At 40.9% G+C, this 22,864-nt stretch overlaps 1 protein-coding gene across 2 annotated transcripts in view; it reads right to left on the bottom strand.

The window, feature by feature from the left end:
• FAM114A1 (family with sequence similarity 114 member A1) overlaps positions 1-22,864 on the bottom strand; it is a 78,962-nt gene that overhangs the window by 9,057 nt on the left and 47,041 nt on the right. For both annotated transcript variants that reach the window (XM_049790146.1, XM_049790147.1), the window contains 5 exons: positions 17,508-17,631; positions 12,064-12,155; positions 8,100-8,261; positions 6,547-6,686; positions 3,250-3,322 (listed from right to left, as the gene is read on the bottom strand). In XM_049790146.1, coding sequence (XP_049646103.1) covers positions 3,250-3,322; positions 6,547-6,686; positions 8,100-8,261; positions 12,064-12,155; positions 17,508-17,631 — 591 coding nt within the window. The remainder of the gene's footprint in view (positions 1-3,249; positions 3,323-6,546; positions 6,687-8,099; positions 8,262-12,063; positions 12,156-17,507; positions 17,632-22,864) is intronic.

The raw sequence follows: 22,864 nt of genomic DNA, 5'->3' as shown, positions 1-22,864 counted from the left end.
TAGACTGCAGGCAGGAGGTAGCTCAAAAGGGCAGGAGCACATGCTTTTCATATGGGAATCCTAGATTTGATTCCTGGTACATGACTCTCTAGGCACTGTTGAGAGTGACCTACTGGGAATGGTCTCTGAGCATCACCTGGTATGATTCTAAAGCCAAATTTTTCCAAAATGTAGACTACAGATCAGAATATTGTTATCACCTGTAAGCTTAAATCTGAGCAATGCAGAATCTGAGTCAACCCAGATTTGCTAAATCAAAACTTGTATTTTTACAAGTTCTCCAGGCAATGATCTGAGAAGCACCATGCTCATGTGCAATATTTTAAGAATAAACAGAAAATAATAGGACTGTTGATGAATACAAGCCAAGGCTTACCATGTCTACTTACCAAGTCTACTGTTCATATACCTAAATGTGTCAGACCTAAATGATAAAGAACCAGAGAACCAAACTTTCAGCTCTCTTTCCATGGGATCTGATAGCATCTAGCTGATAGCTGGAATGAAAGGATGAGTGAAAAGTTTGTTCCTCCCCAAGGGAACCATACGAATATAGTGTGGGATAATCTTGGGAAGGTATATTACTGAGACAATCCATACCCTCTGATTATTACCTGGTTCCTCTGCACAAACTGGGGACTACAACAAAGATCCTGGGCATCAAGTCCCTTAGATAACATCAATGATATCAAGTGACTAATAATGGGTTATTCCCATCAATGGTCCCTCCCTACTCACTTTCTCTTTGCACAGAGTTCCTCTCATATTGTAGGTAGAAAAATGAGTCCTTTATATATTAAAAAAGAAAGAAGTCACAAGCAGAGTTTTGCACAGAATGACTATGAGATATGCAGCCCCCACTCCCTTTATTAACAATATCCACTACAGAAGCACAAGACATGCAAGAGATGTCTCTAGGCAGCATAGTAAGGTATCAAATAAATATTTTCTTTTTTTTTGGATGGGGGTGGCATACCTGGCAGTGTTCATGGGTTACTCCTGGCTCTGTGCTCAGAAATTGCTCCTGGCAGGCTCGAGGGACCATGTGGGATGCTGGGAATTGAATCTGGGTCCATCCCAGGTCGGCTACATGCAAGGCAAATGCCCTACCGCTGCGCAATTGCTCTGGCCTTAAATATTTTCTACTTGCTCCACCTTCCTACCAAGGTGAAGGTGTGTAATGTGTAATGTGACTGATTTCTAAGGAAAGAACCAGAAGTTACACTTTCAAAGGAACACTGAATCTTTCATAGCTAAGAATAGAAACACGCCAACTGGTAACATTTTTCTTTTGGTTAAAGATGAAGTGTGCTTTTGTATAGTATAAGAAAGTCATTATAATGAAAAGACATCCTACTGAATGGGAAAAAAATATTTGCACAACATCCATCTTACAAAGAGCTAATATTCAAGGCATATTAGGAACTTGAAAAACTCAACCATTAGAACAAAAACAATCTGGAAGTTGGTAGGTTTGAGGACACACGTCTACCATCTTCCAACCTGCTGACTGATGCCAATAAAGCTCTTTCTTGGCCATAAAAACAAAAATAGTGATAAATTATTTAATTAAAAAAATGGCAGAAGATATGAAAAAGCACTTCTCCAATGAAGATATACAGATGGCCAACAGGCCCATAAAAAAATAATCATCACCACGTTCTGTTAGGGAAATGCAAATCAAATATAATGAGCTATCATTTCACACCTGTGAGAATAGCCAGAAATGAGGGGCTGGTGAGGGTGTGAAGAGAAGAAACATTCTTGGCATGTAAACTCCTTCTGTCTCTAGGGAATGTAGCATGGAGAATTCTCAAAGTATTAGAAACAGATTGACCATTTGATCCAGCAATTTCACTCATAGATATCTAACTAAAGAATTAAAAAAAAACACTTTTGATTGGAAAAGATAAATGCATCATGATGTCAACTACAAATTTAATTAAAATAAATGTCTGGAACTAATTAACATGCTTAATTTCAGGTGATTAAATACAGATGTGTATAAACAGTGAAACAGTATACAATTATATAAAAAAGATGAGGTGTTTCCCTTTGCTACAGATGCATGGAATTGGAGGAGGTCATGCTAAGTAAAATAAGTCAGAAGGAGAAAGAGAATAAACATGAATAACCTCACTTGTGTGAAACAAAAAAAGCAAACCAGAGGAACAGATAAAATCAAAACAAGACAAACCGTTGTTCTCTGCATATGGAAGTTGCTCGAAGTGGATAAATGAGATCGGGAACAAAGGAAACACAACACAGTCTGTGGACGTGGAGAAGGGTGTTGATACTCAGGTAGAGGGCATGTGGTATGCCAACAGGCAATTGAAAAAGTGTGAATAAGTAAGTGTTCATAAAACATAGAGAATTATAGATACATGGTATTTTGATAAGGAAAACAGATCAATAGATGAAAAGCTAAGAGTATGATGAGCTGAAAGAACTTGGTATGTTTCAGAACATAAAGTAATTTTTCTATTTTTATCAGAGAAAATAAAGTCTAACCATAGAGCACAGAAACCTTGTGTAGATTATATAACAGTCTGTAAAGGCAACCGTGAATTCAAGTCTTGAAAAGAAATGATTTTAATAGAGGTTGTTGAATTACATAGTATAGATAACTAAGTAATATAAGGAACCTTTATTTGACACTTTCCAGTCAACATTTCCAGTCTGAGATGACTAGAATCTGGTCAGAGAAGAGACTTAAGTTTCCTGAAGTTGGAAAAATGCTCTTGACTTGGATTTGGTTATTAGCTACCAAAGAAGGTGTTGTATTCCCCCACTCCCCATTGTGTGTCACAACTCAGCTCCTCAGTTCCCCTACAAAGGTGAAACAAGGTGTGGAAGAAGAGCCTCAGTAGCAGAGCACATACCTTGCAGGCACAAGGCACTAAATCCCATGGCCGGAGCACTGAACCATCAAGCCCACACAACTGTGCCAAGTATCCCTAGGAACTGCCCTTGGACCCTCAAGCAATACAGAGAGCTTCCCTTCCTTGCCCCACCCACAAAAAAGTGAAAGGCTGGAGAGATAGTATAGCAGGTACAATGGCTGCCTTGTGTGTTGACAATGTGGGTTTGATCTTTGACATCTCATGTGGTCCCCTGAATCCCACTAGGAGTGAACCTTGAGTGCAGAGCCAAAAGTAACCTCTGAGCTTCGCTGTTGTTCCCCCCTCAAAAAAAGAAATTAAAGGGGGGGGGGGAAGAAGTGGAAAAAAAGAAGCTTTATCATCTCACCCCAACAGTGGTTAAACAATTCGTAAACTTCTTGGATAAGGAAGCAACTTCTTTGCACATTGCAGTAGTTAACCTGAAAGAAGAAATTTGGGGATTTTCAATAAAGTAATTCACTACCAATATTGACACGCCTATTAAATGTGGAAGAACAGCTTTCAAGTTTGAAGGCGCTCTGTTGGAATTTTTTTCTTCATAGTCTTCCATGATTCCTAGTTATTGTTCAAATGTAATTTTTTTTCTGCCTGCTTAATTAAAGAATAACCATTGAACTCATCTCGCCTCTTTTCTAGAATCAGAACAGGCAGGAAAATACCAGACTTGAGTGTCATGTATATCAATTCTTGCCAAGTGTTTTATTTCTCCTCTTTCAGCCACCTGCCTCCATACTCTGTCAAAGTTTCCTAAAAATTTATTATATCTGCTACCTACTTCTTTCCTAGGACTTTTAAGTACATTATTACATTTAACCCTCAGAGTGGCCTCATGGGTTTTATTATATTTTAGAGATAAAGAAACTAATATTTCATAAGGTTAAATAATTTGTTTAGAATATGAATTTTACATTGATGGTTGGATTGGGATATGAATGGCAGAATGTATTATGAGCAACTCTGTAGTATATGGCCTTTAAATAAAGTAATTTATTTTTTAAAATGATATATAGTACTGATAGTTCTAGGTTCAAAATCAGGTATCTCTTGATCTTTGGATTAACTTGACATATGCCTCAGAATAAAGGTCCTATAGGATATGTAATTAAGACATGGACATTCCACATTTTTTTCCATTTATGATTCCATTTCCAGTTATTCTACCCCAGAAAACAACCTAAGATCAGACACAGATATTTCACCAGTACAATTTTGCTTGTAACTAAACTATGATGGTGTCCAAATCTGAAAACCATCCAATAAGCAAAGAGTAGTTGTTAACAAAATTGAAAGAGCATGTTGAGACTTAGGCATCTTCTTATCTATCTATCTATCTATCTATCTATCTATCTATCTATCTATCTATCTATCTATCTATCTATCTATCTATCTTAATTTCTGAACCACAGACGGCAGTGAGCCAGCATTCCTTGCTCAGGGGACTATGGGATGCCAAGGATGGGACTAGGGTCAGCTGCATGCAAAGCAAATGTCTTAACCCCTCTCCTATCTCTCCAGACCAGAGACCATAAGATATAATATACATATGTCTGTATAATAAGGTATTTGAATCTGTCTTAATTTCCTATGCTTTAAAAAACAGGCAGCTATATAAAAGTTAATGGCTTTGTTTCTTTTATTTTTCTTTGTTTTTACTTTGTTGTTTAATTTGGGCCATACTCAGTGGTGCTCAGGGTTTACTCCTGCTCTACACTCAGTCATCACTTCTGAGGGGTTCAGAACCTGCAAGACAAGTGCTCCACCCACTGTACTATCACTCTGGCTCCTAATAGCTTATTTTCTGGCTCCATACCATTTATTTTCATGTATAAAAAGTTATCCACATGCACATTTTAATTCCAATCAATTACCTATTAATAATAGCTAGTATTTATTGAAGAACAAGTGACAGTAATTATGCATGCAAAGTCATCCTAGTGAAGAGGATTGCATTCATGACCATCATCCCCAGAATTTTGAACATACAGAGCTGTGTAATTCTCTAGAAAGTGTAGAGATGTAGGCATATTTTTGTTAAGCTGGCTGAGACAATGTATTAAGCGGTCCTTTTCCCACTCATGTGGTATGTTGACAATATAATTACCCTCAAAGGATGTACTTTCCAAGACAGGTCTCTTAAAATAAACATTCATTTAACTCTGAATGATTTAGGGTTGCTTTCCTTAAATCTCTTTATAAATAATTCCTGGGATGTCTAGTTAATTAATAATCTCACCAACATGGTTGATTTCTTGAGAAGAATTTCTTAAGATGATCAAAGAGGAATGGAATTACTTAATTTGAAGCCTCATTTTAAAATATTTTAAATTTAATTAAAGACCATGACTTACAAAGTTATTAATAGTTGACTTTTCAGCATGTCAGATTTCAACACCAATCCCAACACCAGTGTCAACTCCAATTACCAATGTTCCCAATCTGTAGCACCACACTTCCCACCCCCTGCCTGCCACCTTGGCAAGTACATTACAAAGTTTGGTGGTTGTAGCTTAGATCTCATGTTTTCAATGTTGTTGAGTTTGCTTTGGATGTATAGCTATAGCACTCTCCCATATCACCATAAAATAGAAGCCATTGACCTCTGTTCCCCCTTATTTCTCTTTCACATCTTCTTCCTTCTTGCCTTGATTTTTTTCCTTTTCTGTCATCCTCTCTCCTCTTTAAGCTATGGGATTAGGAGAGATCTAGATTCCACCCTTTTACTACATTACATTTCCTCATCCATTTATTTTATATGCCACAGATAAGTGAGATCATCCTATGTTTGACTTTCTTCTCGCTTACTTCACTTAATATGATATCTTCCAGTTCCAACCAAGTTGAGCAAATTATATGATTTCATTGTTCTGTGCAACTGCATAGTATTCCACTGTGTGTATTCACTATATCTACATAATCCATTCATCTGTTAGTTGAAAACCTAAGATGATTTCCATATTTAGCTATTATACTAAGTGCAACAATGAATAATGGTGTGCATTATTCATATTCATATTATACATCTTTTTGAATAAATGTTTATAACTTCTTGAGTGTTTATAATTTCAAAAAGTGGAATTGCTGGGTCATATGGCTACTCAATTCTAAGTTTACTGAGTACTCCATACTATTTCCCACAAGGGTTGAACCAAAGAACATTCCTACCAGCCATGGATGAGAGTTCCTTCTTCACCGGATGCCAACCAAATAGATTATTCCTATGATTTCAATATGTACCATTCTCACTGGTGTGAGATGATATCTCATTATTGTTTGATTTGTATTTCCCTAGTAAGTGATGCTGAACACTTTTTTCATGCGTCTAGTAATGTCTAAAAAAGCTTATGCCTAGTTTCTAGTAGCATAGTGAGTGCATGTGTACGTGTGCATGCATGTAAGTATCTAACTTACATTTATATGACATATAAACATAAAGCTGAAAAATAAGGATCAGAGAGATGATCAAGTGGGAAGGCTGCTTGCTCTGCACTCAGCTGACCTGGATTTGCTCCCTGGTACTGCATATTGTTCCCTCAGTACTACCAGGAGTGATTACTGGGTAAAGAGTATATCTTGAGTACTGCTGAATATAGTGCAAAAACTTTTTAAAATTTGGAAAAAAATTAAGAATTATAGTAATACTTACTTGATTAGAATTTTTGCTTGATCCTGAGCTGACTTTTCCTCCTCTTGTCCATGGAGAATTAATTCTGCTACTTTATGGAGCTGTTCAATACAGCGTGCAGTTACTTCTGCCAGACTCTCAATGGACCTATTGCAGACTTCCTAAAAGAAAGAAATATAATTCTTCACTGGACAGACATTTAAAGATATTTCAAAACACTAGATTAAACTATGTGACAACATTTCCACATCAAGGTAAAAAAAAATGTATCCATCACCTCCAAAGTTTTTAGAAGGTGCTCAAAAAATACTCTGTGATTTTTAAAAACGTATGTAATTCATGTAAAACCAAGACCTCAAAAACAAAAGATCCCAACCCAAAAACTATCTAAAACTTAACTGAAGCCAATGGCACATCTAAGATTTTTTGAATGGAAATGTGACTATAAAGTGAGGTGCCAGCTGAGCAATGCTCTCCACACAACAGGCAGTTCTCAAGAATGTGTGTAGAAGGCAAGTGAATGAATAGACTTCAATGGTCATTATTTTTCAGAGTGACCTAATTTTAAAAAGTTACTTTATCTAGGGGCTGGGTGATGGCGCTAGAGGTAAGGTGATCCCCCAGCATCCCATATGGTCCCCCAAGCCAGGAGCAACTTCTGAATGCATAGCCAGGAGTAATCCCTGAGCGTTACTGGGTGTGGCCCAAACCCCCCCCCCCAAAAAAAAGTTACTTTATCTAAAACTGAAATTCAAGTCAGTTCATATCAGATGAGCTAACACAAACTCATTCTTGAAAGTTTATAAATTATACACAGGAAATATATTAAACTACAGCATAAAAGCTGCAGCAATGAAAAAAAATTTTAAATAAACTTCAATTATCTCATTGGTTAAGGGGCATAAAAGACTTTTTATAGTTACAAATTTGCATACAAGATGGGAATTTTAGTCTAAAGATAAATCAACTCTGTTCTTAAAGATCCTTTCTTTTCTTTTAAATTTTAATTACAAGGCTATGGAGAAAAGCGATAATATCTATGCTAAGTCATAAATTGTCTTGGCATAGAGAAATGTTAGTGCATTAATACAGATTTATTTTTTTCTTGCTTATTTTGGGTAGTGGTTTGGGTTATCCCCAGAAGTGATCACTCCTGATTCTGTGCTTAGGGATCACTCCTGAGTGTTTGGGGGACTAGATGGGGTGTCAAGGTTCAAACCAGAGTCAGCCTTGTACAAGACAAGAACCTTATCTGCTGTATATCTCTAGCACTCAAATTTGTGTTTCACTTTGGTTTTTTTTTTTTTTTTTGGAAAACACACTCAGAAGTATTGGAAGGACTACTCTTAACACAGTACCCAGGGGACCAAGTGATATCTGGGGTTGAATTCAGGGCTTCTGCATGCAAGCATACAGTCTAGCTGACCTTTGATTCATCTTCCTGGCACTAATACCATATTTTTATAAAGTAGAACAGAGTACAAATGAAACCAAAATGCCTCCTGTCACTTAAAATTAGGTTGCTAACAACTACTAAGTCTCTTAGAGTGAGCCATCTACACATCTACATTTACCTCAATTGTCTTTGTTCTTTCTTCTTTTTTGCCTTCTTCTTTGGAGTTTTCAGATTTCTCTTCTGTTTCTTCCTTCTCAGTTTTTTCCTCTGATTCATCTGTCAAATTTATAGACCCAATGCATTGGTCTTCTTCTACCCACTCATGAGCTTTCTTCATGGCCTGCAGAGACACCCAAGACCCCAACCAAAGCTATGTATTTAGTAAACAAATAAGCAATGGGGAACTGAAACCCAAGGGACAGCTCAGTGGCAAAAGCACCTGTCCGTGAGTGTGAGGCCATGAGTTTAAATCTGGGGTTGCCTGCTAGTGCTGGGCACAATATCAGCAGCTTTGTTGTCCAGAGTCTCTGACCCTACTCTAAACTGTTACTAAAGTGTGTGATCATCATTGGACACCATAACTAAAAGGTGTGCAAGTATTGGTATCAGGGGTGTGACCCCAAGCAGTACCTATGTGCGCAGCCAGGGCCCCCTATCAAGCACCACAGCCAGAATGTGGGCTAGCACCACAATGAAAAGTGTCTGTCCATGGTAGGCAGCACAAACAAGTGTTGTGTGATGCCCATCTTCATAACAAGGAGGGAAGGGATGAGATAGGAAGAGAGTACAGTGGGTGGGGCACTTGCCTTGCATGTGGCCTATCCAGGTTCAATTCCCAGCACTCATATGGTCCCTTGAGCCTGCTAGGAGTATAAATCCCTGAAAGGCCCCACTTTAAAAAAAAGCAGCAGGGGAATTTCAATTTCAGAATTAGGATCAAGTTGACATAAACTTGAAACATGGCTCTTTATGCTCAAAGAGGGAGAATAATTCCTTCACTTCCTTCAAAAACTGTTGCAGGTGGGGTGGGAGGGAAACTGGGACGTTGGCAGAGAGAAGTTGACAATGGTGTTGGAACACTCTTTGCTTGAAACTGAACTCTGGGGCTGGAGTGAGGGCACAGCAGTAGGGCATTTGCCTTGCATGTGACTGACCTGGGTTCGATTCCTGGCATCCTATATGGTCCCCCGAGATTGCCAGGAGTGATTTCTGAGCACAGAGCTAGTAGTAGCCCCTGAGCACTGCTGGGTGTGGCCCAAAACCACACACACACACACACACACACACACACACACACACACACATACACACACACAATAAAGAAAAAGAAACTAAACTCTGAACATCAATTGTAAATTGCAGTGCCCTAATAAAAAATTAAAATGAAGAATAAAATTTCTTTTTGAGGATGGAGAGATAGAACAATAAATAGGGTGTTTGCTTTGCATGCAGCTGACCTGGGTTCAACCCCAGCATCACCCAAGATTCCCTGAACCCACCAGGAGTGAGTGATCTGTCCATTAGAGCCAAGAGTAAGCCCTGAGTATCACTGGATGTGGTCCTATCCCTGTTTTGTCCACTCACCCACCTTGTTGCTGAGCCTGAAGATGACTCACAGAGCTTTGCACTGTGCTCCGGGTTCATTCCCCAGTATTACATGGTCCCTTTAGCACTTCCAGGTGTGTCCTCCCAATGCCCCCAACAACAGAAGAATACCTGGCTGTAAATTTCTGGTAAATATAAAGAAAGAAAAGGGGAGAGACAGAGAAAGAGAAAACCAGAGCACTGAAGATCTGAAGGACATCTCAGAACCTAGGGTCTACAGAAATGAGTTTGTTTCTTGCTGAGGAGGAGAGATGGCAGTGGGGGAGTTGTAATAGGAGGAATTTCAGGGAGGAGGACCCTGAGACAATGGTGGGAGGAATTAGAAAGCTTGGTGGAGCATGTAGGGTTGGAAGATTGCATGCATGAAACCCTAATATTAACAGTCTTGTAAATATGGTAACTAAGAAGTCATTTTGAGGGGCCGGAGTGATGGTGCAAGCAGTAGGGCATTTGCCTTGCATGTGGCTAGCCCAGAACAGACCGGTTCGATCCCCCCAGCGTCCCATATGGTCCCCCAAGCCAGGAGCAATTTCTGAGCGCATAGCAAGGAGCAACAACCCCTGAGCATCACCAGGTGTGCCCCCCCAAAAAAACCCCAAAATAAACAAAACCATTTTGAAAAATGTACACTAAACTTCGATTCAGGTAGCAATCAAAACAAGTCACCTTCAAAGATCAATAGTCAAATTTTACTTTTCCTTGGCAGCTATAAACTAATAATGGGATTTGAGGCTAGAACTTAGGTAAGGCTGTAGGTGAGAAGCAGAAACAATAAAGAAAATACATTCTGATACAGCTCATGTACCTCTTAATGCTTCTCATGGATCTGAAGGAAGGCTGTGCTTTTTCTTAGCTCAAGGGGGAAGAGGGGAAGAGATGTTGGAAAGATCTGGAATGGCCCCTTGACTTGTTTAATTCACCCAAGTAAGGTTTGAGGGGAAGAGATGTTGGAAAGATCTGGAATGGCCCCTTGACTTGTTTAATTCACCCAAGTAAGGTTTGAGTTGTCTAAGAGAGAAAAAAAACCTCTGGCTCCACTGAATGAGCAGCCATCACCTTCTCAATTGGTTATTCTCAGACTTTGGCAAGGACAGACTTGCCTCATTTTATATACGAGCTCAAGAGCTGGTTTAAGAGATAGTTGTTTCTGCTCTTAATTCTCATGTTAAAGCTTTAATCTTGAAAGTTTCATGCATCAGGGAATTGATACCTTAGTTCAAAGGAGGAAGATTTGGGGAGACCAAACTCTCAGGGCGTCTCCTCTTTTCAGGACAAAGGTCTCCCTGACTAGAACATAAACTCAGAGGCAGCCTCCCTCACAGTGAAAGGAGCTGCTTGGAGATGAATGAGGCAATTTCCCTTTGTGCTCAACTCACTGACCTCCTGGAACGGGCGACCTCTAACTGAGATAAAGAAATTTCTCATCTGTCCACCTCACTGCCTCCTCCTGCCTGTCCCTTTCCCACCTTGATAAGTGAGGGTCAGGGTCAACTACAGCTGGCTAAGAAGAAAGGAAAAAAACAAAGGATAGGCAAGATTACATACTTTTAGTTTAATGACCAGTGTTCTTTTTTTAGCAACTCTACAACAAGACCTTCTATTCATTTGCAGAATATGAGGGCATCATCAAGGGGAGACACATCCCAGTTGAAAGTGGAATGTTTTTCTTTTCTTTTTTTTTTTATGATAATAGTTCACTTTAATTTTTGCTTTTGGAGGAAACAGATTTTATTTACTTTTGATTTTCAGGCCACGCCTGGTGGTGTTCAGAGATTACTCCTGACTCTGTGCTTAGTAACTACTCTCACTTTTGGTAGGACTTGGGGGGGGGCATAGAGATTCTGAGGACTGAAACAGAGTCAGCTGCTTGGAAGGCAGCTGCCCTACCTGCTGTGTTATCTCTCCAATACTGGAATGTTTTTAAATGTTAGTATTCTAGGTAGGAGGAAGGGACATCTGGTTAAATTGGCTGCAAGGGCTTCTGTCTAATTCTTATGAGATATTTTCACAGAAAGGGGAGATGGTATTTGGAAAAAAACACTGGGTAATTCTGCACCCCATGTTACTCCCCTAGGCTGAAGAAAACCACAGTTCTGACATAAAATTCAACTTTAAGAAGAAATGACTTCATCAAGGTATTTTAAAGTGTAGGTGTTGTGACAGAGGTGTATTTTTTGAAGGGAGCATCCCTGGTGGTGCTTGGGGACTACTCCCAACCCCAAGTAAAGTGCTTGGAGGAACCATGTGGTGCTGGGAATGGAACCCAGGCCTCCTACATGCAATACCAATGAACTATTTCCCTGGTCCCTCACGAGAGTTTTGCATATACTCGCATTTCATTAGGTTGCCTCCCTGAGTCTTAATTACTGAACTTCTACTCCCTCCCACTCCTGCTGTGCCATTTGAGCTTCAGGGCTTTTCCATTTCCAGAAGAGTGCTGGCATTTTAACTAGGTTTTTTTTTTCTTAAATAAATACAACGACGACGACGATGAAGAAGAAGTTGACAGACTCAGAGGGTGTTGAGACTCAGCTGACCTTATTGAGTTTGTCAGGTGTGGCCGCCACATGTAATTCGAAGAGAAGCTCTGTTAGCATGCTAGCAAATTCTTCTCCCTTTTCTTCTAGGCCTAGAAATGGGAAATGACAGAAGGAAAAAGCTAATTTAGCTTGCGTCTTTCAGAAAGTGGCGGCTCCCCTTACCTTACACCCAACCTGGTAGGGGTTTGTTCTCACAGAAGCACAGCTGTGGGACAGCTGGCTGCCATAGGTGAGGGTGACAGGAGCCCCACCATTCAAAGATGTAGTGATGATTCCCCCAGGCTGGCCAGAAGGCCAGATAAGAACAGAGAAGGGCTCTATTATGCTGACCAATGGCTTTTTGTTGAAAGAATAAGTGAATGGGTCCAGTCTTTCTGAAAAACAATATGGATATTCCTAAATAATCTAGGAATTGAGCTTCCACTTGACCCAGAAACTCTACTTCTTGGAATATAGCTCAAGGGTCCCAAAAAATGGAGAAAAGACATTTGTACCCCTGTTTTTCTATTTTCCTATTCAAGTGTCCATGAATAGATCAGGAAACTATAGTGTATATGGTGCATATACAAATGGAATATTACTCGGCCATTATAAAAGATAGAGTTGGGCCCGGAGAGATAGCACAGTGGTGTTTGCCATGCAAGCAGCTGATCCAGGACCAAAGGTGGTTGGTTCGAATCCTGGTGTCCCATATGGTCCCCTGCCAGGAGCTATTTCTGAGCAGACAGCCAGGAGTAACCCCTGAGCATCGCCGGGTGTGGCCCAAAACCCCCCCCCAAAAAAATAGAGTTAGGTAATTTACTGCTACATGTAGTGTCATATTGAGTGAAGTTAGTTAAAGGGAAAGAGGCCAACTCAGAATGATCTCTCTCATGTACAGGATATGCAGAAACACAATGGTGAAATTATTATTAAAGTCATGAGTGGGCTCTAACAGGAGAGATCATTAAATATGACCACCTTTTGTTACTTTATCTCTGATCTGAAGCCATGCTAAGTTTCGGATAGGTTCTAAATAACTGAGTACTATCAGATTCATTGAAGGTGATGGATGGAACTAAAAAAAAACAAAAATATCAACATTGTTGGGGAAACTGGTGGTGGGAAATGGACACTGGTGAAATGGACACTGGCACTGGAATATTGTATGACTGAAACTCAACCATCAACAACTTTTTAGCTCTATATGTCATTGCGATTCAAATTTGTTTTTTTTAAATCATGAATGGGGCCTTATCACATCTCATCCCTCCTCATCCCCCCTTAGTTCCCGGCCATCATCTTAGTTCTTGACTATAAGGGCAAGTGAAGGTGACCTTGGGGAAGGTTGGGGCTGAGTGAGACAGTGGCTACACTCATGGGCACACACACTTTTCTTCTTTATGGGGCAAAGCAGGGCAGCAGCCACCAGAGCAGAGAGTCGGGCCACTTAGGCTTTGTTCAAACCTTTCAACTTATCAGTTTATCATCCTGGAGAACTCCTATGTTTTCAGAGACAAATGGAGAAAGGAAATAGCAGTAAAGCAACCATGCCAGGTTTTATGGAGGCAGGAAGGAAGAGGAACAGGCACTCACAGGGGTGGAAGTTTCCAATAGGCCAGAAGCTGAGAGGTGACCTGTGAGTAATGCCTTGAACTGTTCTCGACAGGGTCAGGAGAGCAGCACAAAGTTCAGGAGGGACTGGGTTTATCGGTAGGGTGACCAGAGGGGGCAGGAAGGTGTGGTTGTGTATGTGTGTGGAAGTGAGAAAGAGAGAGAGACAAACAGAAACACAGAGAGAAAGGGACAGAGACAGACAGAAAAAGAGAAGACTTTATTCAAAATAATGCCAATGCCCACGGAGACAAGTGCACTGATTGAGGATTCAGCCACACTAATCCAGACCTCGGGTAGCATTCAAAGGATTTCTTGGAGGAGGTGATGTGTGAAGCATGCCTTCAGAAATAAGGAGGCATTAACTATTAATCACATGCACCGAGGGAGGAGCTGGTGTGAAGTGGGGGAGAGAGAGAGATGGACAGACAGAGAGACAGAGAGAGACAGAGACAAAGACAGAAACAGAGAGAGAGAAAAGAGAGAATTAGTTGTGATTTTTCTCTTCTCTCAGCAAAGATCTCACTTTCATCAGTAAGAGGGATCAGGGTTTCATTCCCAAGCTGCTTGACCTGCTACCATTTGAGGCTATTGTTACAAGAAAACCCCTGTACCGAGATGTGGAAAATGTGGTTCTAATTCAGCTCCTGCATTTAGTGGTTCTGCAACTTGGGGCCTGTTATAGCATGTCTTTGCTTCCATTTCTTGAAGTACAGGGTAAGAAGATCCACCTGTCCTTCTTTAGCAGTATTGTGGGAGTAAAGTAATACAGCAAATGTGAAAGCATTCTGTCAGTGCTCAAGCTTTAAGTCACTATTAGTATGTACTGCAAAGATGCAACAGAACGATTGAACACGTTAGGGAGTAGTCAACACTAAATTAGAACACAAGTACTTTGGGCAGCATCAGCTTCGAGATGTTCATTTGCTCTCCAAAGCAGGAAAACATACCAATAACTTCTGGCAAATGTGTTTTGAGAAAAGAATAAGAGTGAAAGAGAGAAGTACAAGGAAATGGATTATAAAGAATGTTGCAACCAAAAATATCTATTACTACAACTCTTAGTCTGTCCCTACGGCCAAGAAGATCTTCAACCAGGCAATAAAAATAGAAAACAGCCTTTTAAATTCTCTCCACAACAGTGGTAAACCACATCAGAGACCCATAGCAGCGTGATAAAATCACACTCTGTGGGAAAGATCAACATGCAAATCATTAACAAACACTGCTAAAGGCAGAGGAGCTCGCTCTTAAATTTATCTGAAAATGACGTTTTATTACATTTTCAGAGACAATCAAATAAATTATTTAAGTATTAGGGAGCATTTAGAAATGTGTGTGCTTGTGAGAAAGCACATTGAGGAAAATGCTCTGGTTTCTCCACAGTGTTCTGTTTTTGGATAGTGCTCATCTCCATGGATAAAATTCCTCTCGACATCTCTAACAGTTCATCATGAGGAGAACGACAGAACAGCAGCCTCAACAATTCTTTTCTCCCATTTCTTCTTTGAAGTGTTTGGATGACATTAATTTATCAAATAAAGTTAATGAAAATGAAGTGCTTGGATTATCTAGAGTGGCCCTTTGAGAAAATAGATCTATTGGGAGAGAGACAGAGTAATGCTGCAAGAAGAGAAAATCATCATTCCTTAAGCAGGGTCTTCATAACCTCATTTTGGTGTTGGCGGTGGTGAGTCCTATATCTCTATTCACAGAAACAACAGTGAGACTGGACTATCTCACAGTAGTAATATGTTCTGTTTAGCTCTATTAAATGTCCTCTGTAAGGACAAGCACCAGTTGGGGTACAATGCTATCCTAACATGTACTTGAGATGGGCTCAGTCTCTTTGATGGAAGAGGGAGTGAGGACTGGTCTCTCCTCTCCTCTTTTCTCTTCTCCTTTCCTCTCCTTTCCTCCCCCCTCTCTCTTTCTTTTTCTCTTGCATTTTTTGGGGCATACTTAATGATGCTCAGAGGTTATTCCTGGCTCTGTACTCAGGAATTACCCCGGTAGTGCTCTGGGTACCATAGGGAATGCCAAGGATTGAACCTGGGCTGGCTACATACAATGCAAACATCCTATTCATTGTTCTTTCTATCTGACCCATCTGCATCCTTTCTGAATGACAGACACTCCCACTGAGATCAAGGGCTAGCTCCGACATCATGAAATTGAGGAGAAAGAGCCTTGGTGATTATTAGTTTGGAAAGAGGCATTTATGTTAGTTGATCTTGGAACCACAACACTTCTGCATCATTTCTGACAGTGAATGTCTTACTTTCTTCCATCTTCAAACAAAGGCAAGGCTGTCATCTGGGATGATCCGGAGAATTCTACAAATGCTCTGAAGGAACATTATTCCCAACTATCTCTGGGGAGATTGACCTCTTTTTATGCTGCTGTATAATTTATTCTTCTATTTAGATGCAATGAGCATAAATCTTACTAAGCTGAGCACATAAAAGGTCAGGGTGTGGGAAGAGAGTGAAAGCAAGAGTGAGAGAGAGATGGTATTTAAATGACAGTTTGTAAATGCTTATAATTTTGCTCTGAGCATCCAGGCTGAATCCTTTGAGCTCATGGGTTCAGTTTTGATGAAAGGTATGTAACATGCCTGGGCACAAAGCTTTCAGTGACTTGATGGCAGGGGTGCACATTATCACCACTCTGGTGGGCATTAATACATGTAACCTTACATTACAGTTTTACCTTTATTATTTTTCAGGCATGTGTTAGAACCTTAAATAATAATGGCAGCCAATATCTTCAAGCAATTCTGCATGCCTAGTTGTGTTACAGATCTTTATATATACACATTCAGAAATTATTATAGGCATAATCTACTTTGATCTCACAACATCTATTAAAAATATGTATTACTGTTTCTATTTTACAGGGGCAGATACTGAACTTCAGAAATACAATAAGTTGAGTGGCAAAAGATGCTCCTGAAGAGACCAGTCAGATGGTACTGAAAAATGCCTGCTTTGTGTATCCATGTATAATTTCCAGGAAACAATTGAGGTTATTAGACTAACAACATCAATTAGAAATTGCTTTCCAAGAACTGAGCCAATGTGTCACTCATTCAATTCTGCTCCCACATGGCCATTTCCAAGTCATCACTGAGGAGATATGTTTTAATATGCTTTTTCCCCCTCTTAAATAAGTCTTGTTTCTGAACACAAAATTGGTCCTAGTGTCCCTGCAGTCACCTGGTGATGATCAGGAGCATATGCCTGGGCCAGATCAGTGAATGACAGCCTGATACATCACACCCACTGTGGAAAAATGGTCCAAACTTTTGCTGAAGTGTAAGATTTAGGTAGAATGTGGACCACTTGGGCATACACCCTAATTCCTAAAAACTGACATGAAAGGGAAGACAAATAGGAAAAGAAACCCACTGAATCTCCCAACCAACATCTGCATCAATCATATTAAACAACTTCCACATGCACATAAACAACTAGATGTTAGTGCAGATGCTTTAGTCGTCAGAACCCTATTCAGAGCACTGGATTCTGTCTTTCTTTGATCGAGCCCATTTTGGCATATCTTTGATGTGCTGGGGGACCCGGCAGGACCAGAGAGTAAAGAAACAGCCAGGAGTTCCCGCCAAGTAAAAGAGAGGATTATGAATCAATAGAACCCGCCCCACCATGTCAATCCCAATAGAATATTCAAGAAATAGAGAAACAGGGTGCCTAAGAAATGGGAGAGACATGCTTGAATTAAAAATACCCTCCCCTCCCCTGTTCAAAGGGCTATACTCACAGCCAAGTCATAAGGATTATATAAACAAGTTTGTCTTGCTATCTAATGAATGCATTATTTTCCTTTACCTTGTTCTTCTTGCTTCTCTTCATTCTCTAATTCTTTGGCTGCAAAGATGTCTTTAATGGAAATTAGGTCATGTTTTAAGAGCTCCAGTTTCTCTCCATTAAGTGAAGCTAAAAATGACTGAACCTGAAAAAAGAAATAGGTCAGCATAACTGTCATCTCTCCTCCTTGTTACTAATAAGTGTGTAGGTAAATTCAGATCCCACGGTACTCCCAAGACTAAGTGGTTGTGGAGAAAGCTAGGGGCCATGCTAGAGTTACTGCAATACTGGGTGACTTACAAAAGCAACCTAGGATTCAGTTTTTCTTATTTTTTGTTTTAGGTTTTGTTTGGGGATTATATCTGGCAGTGCTCAGGGGTTAGTCCTGGCTCTGCTCAGAAATTATTCCTGGCAGCCTTGGGGGGCCATATGGGATGCTGGGGGTTGAACCCGGATCAGTCCTGGGTTGGCTACGTGCAAGGCAAATGCCTTACTCGCTGTGCTATTGCTCTGGCACTAGTTTTTCTTTTTTTAAAGGGAGATCCACACCACTCCATGATCCTTTATGAGATAAGCAAAATACAGTGTATGATGTACACTACATGGTAGCACAGCATGTACTCCATAAATAGCAGCAATAATTCTTCTGTCTCTGATTTACAACACACTTGGGTGTTAACCTGTGATTCAAATATCACTTCCCCTGACACTAAGTGGAATAAGTCAGAAGGAGAAAGACAAGTACTGGATGATCTCACTGATAAGAGGAATATAATAAACCAAAACAAGGGAACAGATTGCCCCAACAAAGGCAGACTTTGGGATTCAGACAGCAGAAGTGGGGTTACTAAAGGAAAAGGTGTGAGAGCTGGAGGGGGCCTGATGGACAGTGTTGGAGAGTTACTGGTATTTGGGTGTCCAGTGTAGCTTGGCAACTCAGACTTTGAAGAGGTGTGGACCTTGATTTCTAAAGCATACAGTCTTATGAAACAATATTATTTTAACAAACAATAATAGCTATCACCTCCTTGCCTGTTGACATAGTCTTAAGTAATTTATTCAACATGTCTCTGTCTCAGTTTTCTTTTTCTTTGGTTTTCATTGGTTTTTGTTTTTGAGCCACATTGATGCTCAAAGATTACTCCTGGCTCAACACTCAAGAATTACTCCATGGGGCCGAAGAGATAGCATGGAGGTAAGGCGTTTGCCTTTCATACAGAAGGTCATTGGTTCGAATCCCGGCATCCTATATGGTCCCCCGTGCCTGCCAGGAGCGATTTCTGAGTGTGGAGCCAGGAGTAACCCCTGAGTGATGCCGGGTGTGACCCCCAAAAAAACCAAAAACAAACAAAATAAAAAGAATTACTCCATGGAGCCAGAGCAGTGGTGCAAGGGGTAACACATCTGCTTTGCCTGTGCTAGCCTGGGATGGACCACGGTTAGATCCCCCGGGTCCCATATGATCCCCCAATCCAGGAGCAATTTCTGAGTGCACAGCAAGAAATAACCCCTGACTGGCACAGAGTGTAGCCCCAAAAAAAACAAAAAACAAAAACAAAACAACAAAAAGAATTACTCCTGGTAGAAATTGAACCCAGGTTGGCCATGTGTAAGGCCAGAACCCTATCCAGCTCCCCTTTCTTTGTTTTTTTGAGCCACGTCTGGAGTTGCTCAGGAACTATTCCCATTTATGTGTGCAGGAGTGCTCCTGGCAGTGCTCAGGGGACCATGTGATGACAGAGATAAATCTGGGTCTCCTGCAGGCTAAGCATGAGCAGTAAGCACCAACAGGCCTACAGGATAGTTGCCCTTTTCCTGCCCTGACCATCTCTGAGTCTGTATTTCGGCTCCAATGCTCACATTCAGGCCTCAGGCTCGATGTGCATAGACCATTCCCTGTTCATCAGATCTGTTTCCTAAGCAGCAGTTGTCTAAGAGGTGAACAAATGCAATCACTGGACACATGGGTCAGAGTACAGCATGGTGAATACACACACACACATAACATTTTTGTTTCCTTATGGTTTTTACAGTGCAACCATTCTCTGAGGTTTTCATGCTTTGTTATCTGGGGAAAGTTTTTTGTTTTTGTTTTTGTTTTTGATTTTTTTTGCAGAGAGTGGGTTGTGCACATGGCCGTACTTAGGGTTTACTCCTGGCTCTGTGCCCAAGAATCACAGCTGGAGGAACTAAGGCACAGTTTGGAATGTTAGGGATTGATCCTCGTCAGAATACAAGCCATAACCCTGCACTGTCTCTCTTCTTGCCCCAAAGGGTTTTTCAGTGGTGTTCAGACATGTTCTTCAGTGGTTTTTCAGTGGTTTCAGAAAACAGAGTCACTGCTAGTGCGGTCCATGGAGTCAAATGGTGCCAGGGATGAAATCCTTCTCTCCTATAAGAGATGTGCTCTATCACTTGAGCTATATCCCTAGCCGCCATGATTTCACTTTTCAGAAAAATATCATCTAACTATGAACCACATAAAAGTCATGAATAGGGACTGAAGCAAGTGGGGTAGCTCTTTTGCCTTGCCTGCAGCTGGCCAAGATTCAATTCCTAGCACCCCATATGACCCCTCAGCACTGCTAGGAGTGATCCCTAAGTGCAGAATCAGAAGTAAGCCCTGAGCATTTCTGGGTGTTGCCCAAAACAAAAACAAACAAACAAACAACAAAAATAAGTGTACAGGAGCAAAATAAATAAACGGAGCAAAAAAATAAATGGACAGGAGCAAAAGTACAGCAGGTGAGGAGCTTGTTTGTATGTGACTGACCTGGGTTTGATTCCTAATATCCTTTATGAACCCCTGAACAAATTGCTAGGAGTGATCTCTGAGTACAGAGCCTAAACATAACCAAGTGTGCACCCCAAACAAACAATCTAAAAAAATTAAAAATATAAATGAAGATAAAATGTCATGGATAGCTCATGGACAATAAAAGATAAAAACAAAAGAAAAAAGAAAAAAGTTGCAGCAACATACAACATGCAACAATGATCTTCAGGAAGTGGTGAGATAACCCCAGCCTTTTTGGCTCTTGGTTACCTATTCTAAGGCACAGCTAACCCTCTCTGCTCATATGAGCATCAGGAATCTCTCAACTCCCTGAGAGGCCAATATGAGTCTAGAGAGTCAAACCACTTCTCCAGGCTAAGGTTCAAGTCCCTGTTCAGCTGTCCTAGGACTTGCCTATACTCCAGTGAATGTTGCTGGCATGGTCCACAGTCCCTCACAGGTGGTTGCTATGCTGGGCAAACTCCTCAGTGTACAGTCAGCCTGACTTTCACTACTACAAAGAGTCACAGGTATGCAGTGAAAAGAGTCAACCTAGGTGCCAGGTATTTGCTAGATAAGGCACACACATCTATCCATCTTTTTCTTTCTCCTTCCTTCCTTCCTTCCTTCCTTCCTTCCTTCCTTCCTTCCTTCCTTCCTTCCTTCCTTCCTTCCTTCCTTCCTTCCTTCCTTCCTTCCTTCCTTCCTTCCTTCCTTCCTTCCTTCCTTCCTTCCTTCCTCCCTCCCTCCCTCCCTCCCTCCCTCCCTCCCTCCCTCCCTCCCTCCTTTTTTTTCTTCTTTTCCACCCTCTCTCCCTTCCTTCTTTATTTTTTAATATTTTTTATTTAAACACCTTGGTTACAAACATGATTGTGGTTGGGTTTCAGTCATATCAGATGACACCCCCCCCCCATCACCAGTGCAACATCCCCTTCACCAATGACCCAAATATCCCTCCTCCCCTCCCCACCCCTACCTGTACTCTAGACAGGCTTTCCACTTCCCTCACATATTCTCATTGTTAGGATAGTTCGCAATGTGGTTATTTCTCTAACTAAACTCATCACTCTTTATGGTGAGATTCATGAGGTCGGCTGTAACGTCCAACCCTCCTCTCTTATGTCTCTGAAAATTGTTGAGAAATGTCTTTGAAAAACAATTTCATTAAACTTGCTGATGTCTGATATCCAGGTTTCCTTTTGGAATCCCAGTTGGTGTGTGGTGGTAGGGGGCATGAATGGGTAGGCCACCCCAGGTTTCTGTTTGGAAACATTTCCAAATAGAACTTTAACCCAAGATGGGATGGAGAGGATGTTCCCTACCATCAGAAGCCCAGGAGTTCTAGTAAGTGGGTGAATACATAATGTTTTAACCCATAAAATGAAATATCTTTTTTTTTTTGTTTTGTTTTTGGGTCACTCCTGGCGGTGCTCAGGGGTTACTCCTGGCTGTCTGCTCAGAAATAGCTCCTGGCAGGCATGGGGGACCATATGGGACACCGGGATTCTAACCAACCACCTTAGGTCCTGGATCGGCTGCTTGCAAGGCAAACGCCGCTGTGCTATCTCTCCGGGCCCAAAATGAAATATCTTAAAACCTGCAGTTTTTTCAATGCTGCTCTTACACTTTTATTTTGACAGGGTGACTTTTTTTTTTTTTTATCTTTCGATGTTCCTCCCAATGGTGCAAAAATGGTACAAGAGCCTTACAATTTTACAGACATTTGCTATTTAACATAGATGTCTTAACACCACCATTTTATTTATCACACATGAAAAAAAATCTCTGAAGAAAAAAAATGCCAGTGGCATCTACCAATGACTAAGATACGAAGTAATTGAGTTGCTCCTGTTTTACATGGCATATAAATAACTTTCATCTAGCTGTCTCAGAACTGCATATATTATAGTTGACATATAATTGACAGGAATAATTCTCTTCTCTTTGTTATTTAAAAAAAATCAAAGAAACTGTCTGAGCTACTATGATTTACAATCCTGCTAATGATGGTTTCTTGTGAACATAATACCAACAGGACACCCAGCCCCAGTATACACACCTCCCTCCCCTCAGCCCCCCACACTTTATCCCTTTCAAATCCTCCCCCACTCAACTTGATTGTGTAGATCAGTTCTCCCATTGTGTTGCCTCTGGCCCTTTGTTGCTACCTTGCTGTGTATGTTTAAATCCCCAGTAGGAGTGAGATCATTCTGTACCTATCCCCTGGCACACAGTGACTTCCCTCAGCACGAGACTTTCTAATTCTATCCATGTTGCTACAAATTGTATGATTTTTTCAGACCTGCAGTTTGGGAGAAACATGGGCTGCTTGATTTCCCTTGGGAAGCATGAGGACAAGGCCCTGGTGGGCATCTATGATGCTGCATCACCAAAAGGAGGAATGGAGGAGCCTCCCAACCTGAGATTCTCCACAGGCTTCCACACTGTGAAGTATGGGTGAAGGTGAGATCCACCTTCCTGGAGCTGGTCAGTGAGACAGCTTGATACTGGGCAGAAAGGAATTGATATGGATCAAGAGGGGTCATCAGGCTTCTCAGGATGTGTGACCTGGTACAAGCACATACAATGAGGGTCTAAAAAC

This window comes from Suncus etruscus, chromosome 16 (genome assembly GCF_024139225.1).
Source record: "Suncus etruscus isolate mSunEtr1 chromosome 16, mSunEtr1.pri.cur, whole genome shotgun sequence".
Classification (NCBI taxonomy): domain Eukaryota; kingdom Metazoa; phylum Chordata; class Mammalia; order Eulipotyphla; family Soricidae; genus Suncus; species Suncus etruscus.
This window is presented reverse-complemented; position numbering and strand designations above follow the sequence as displayed.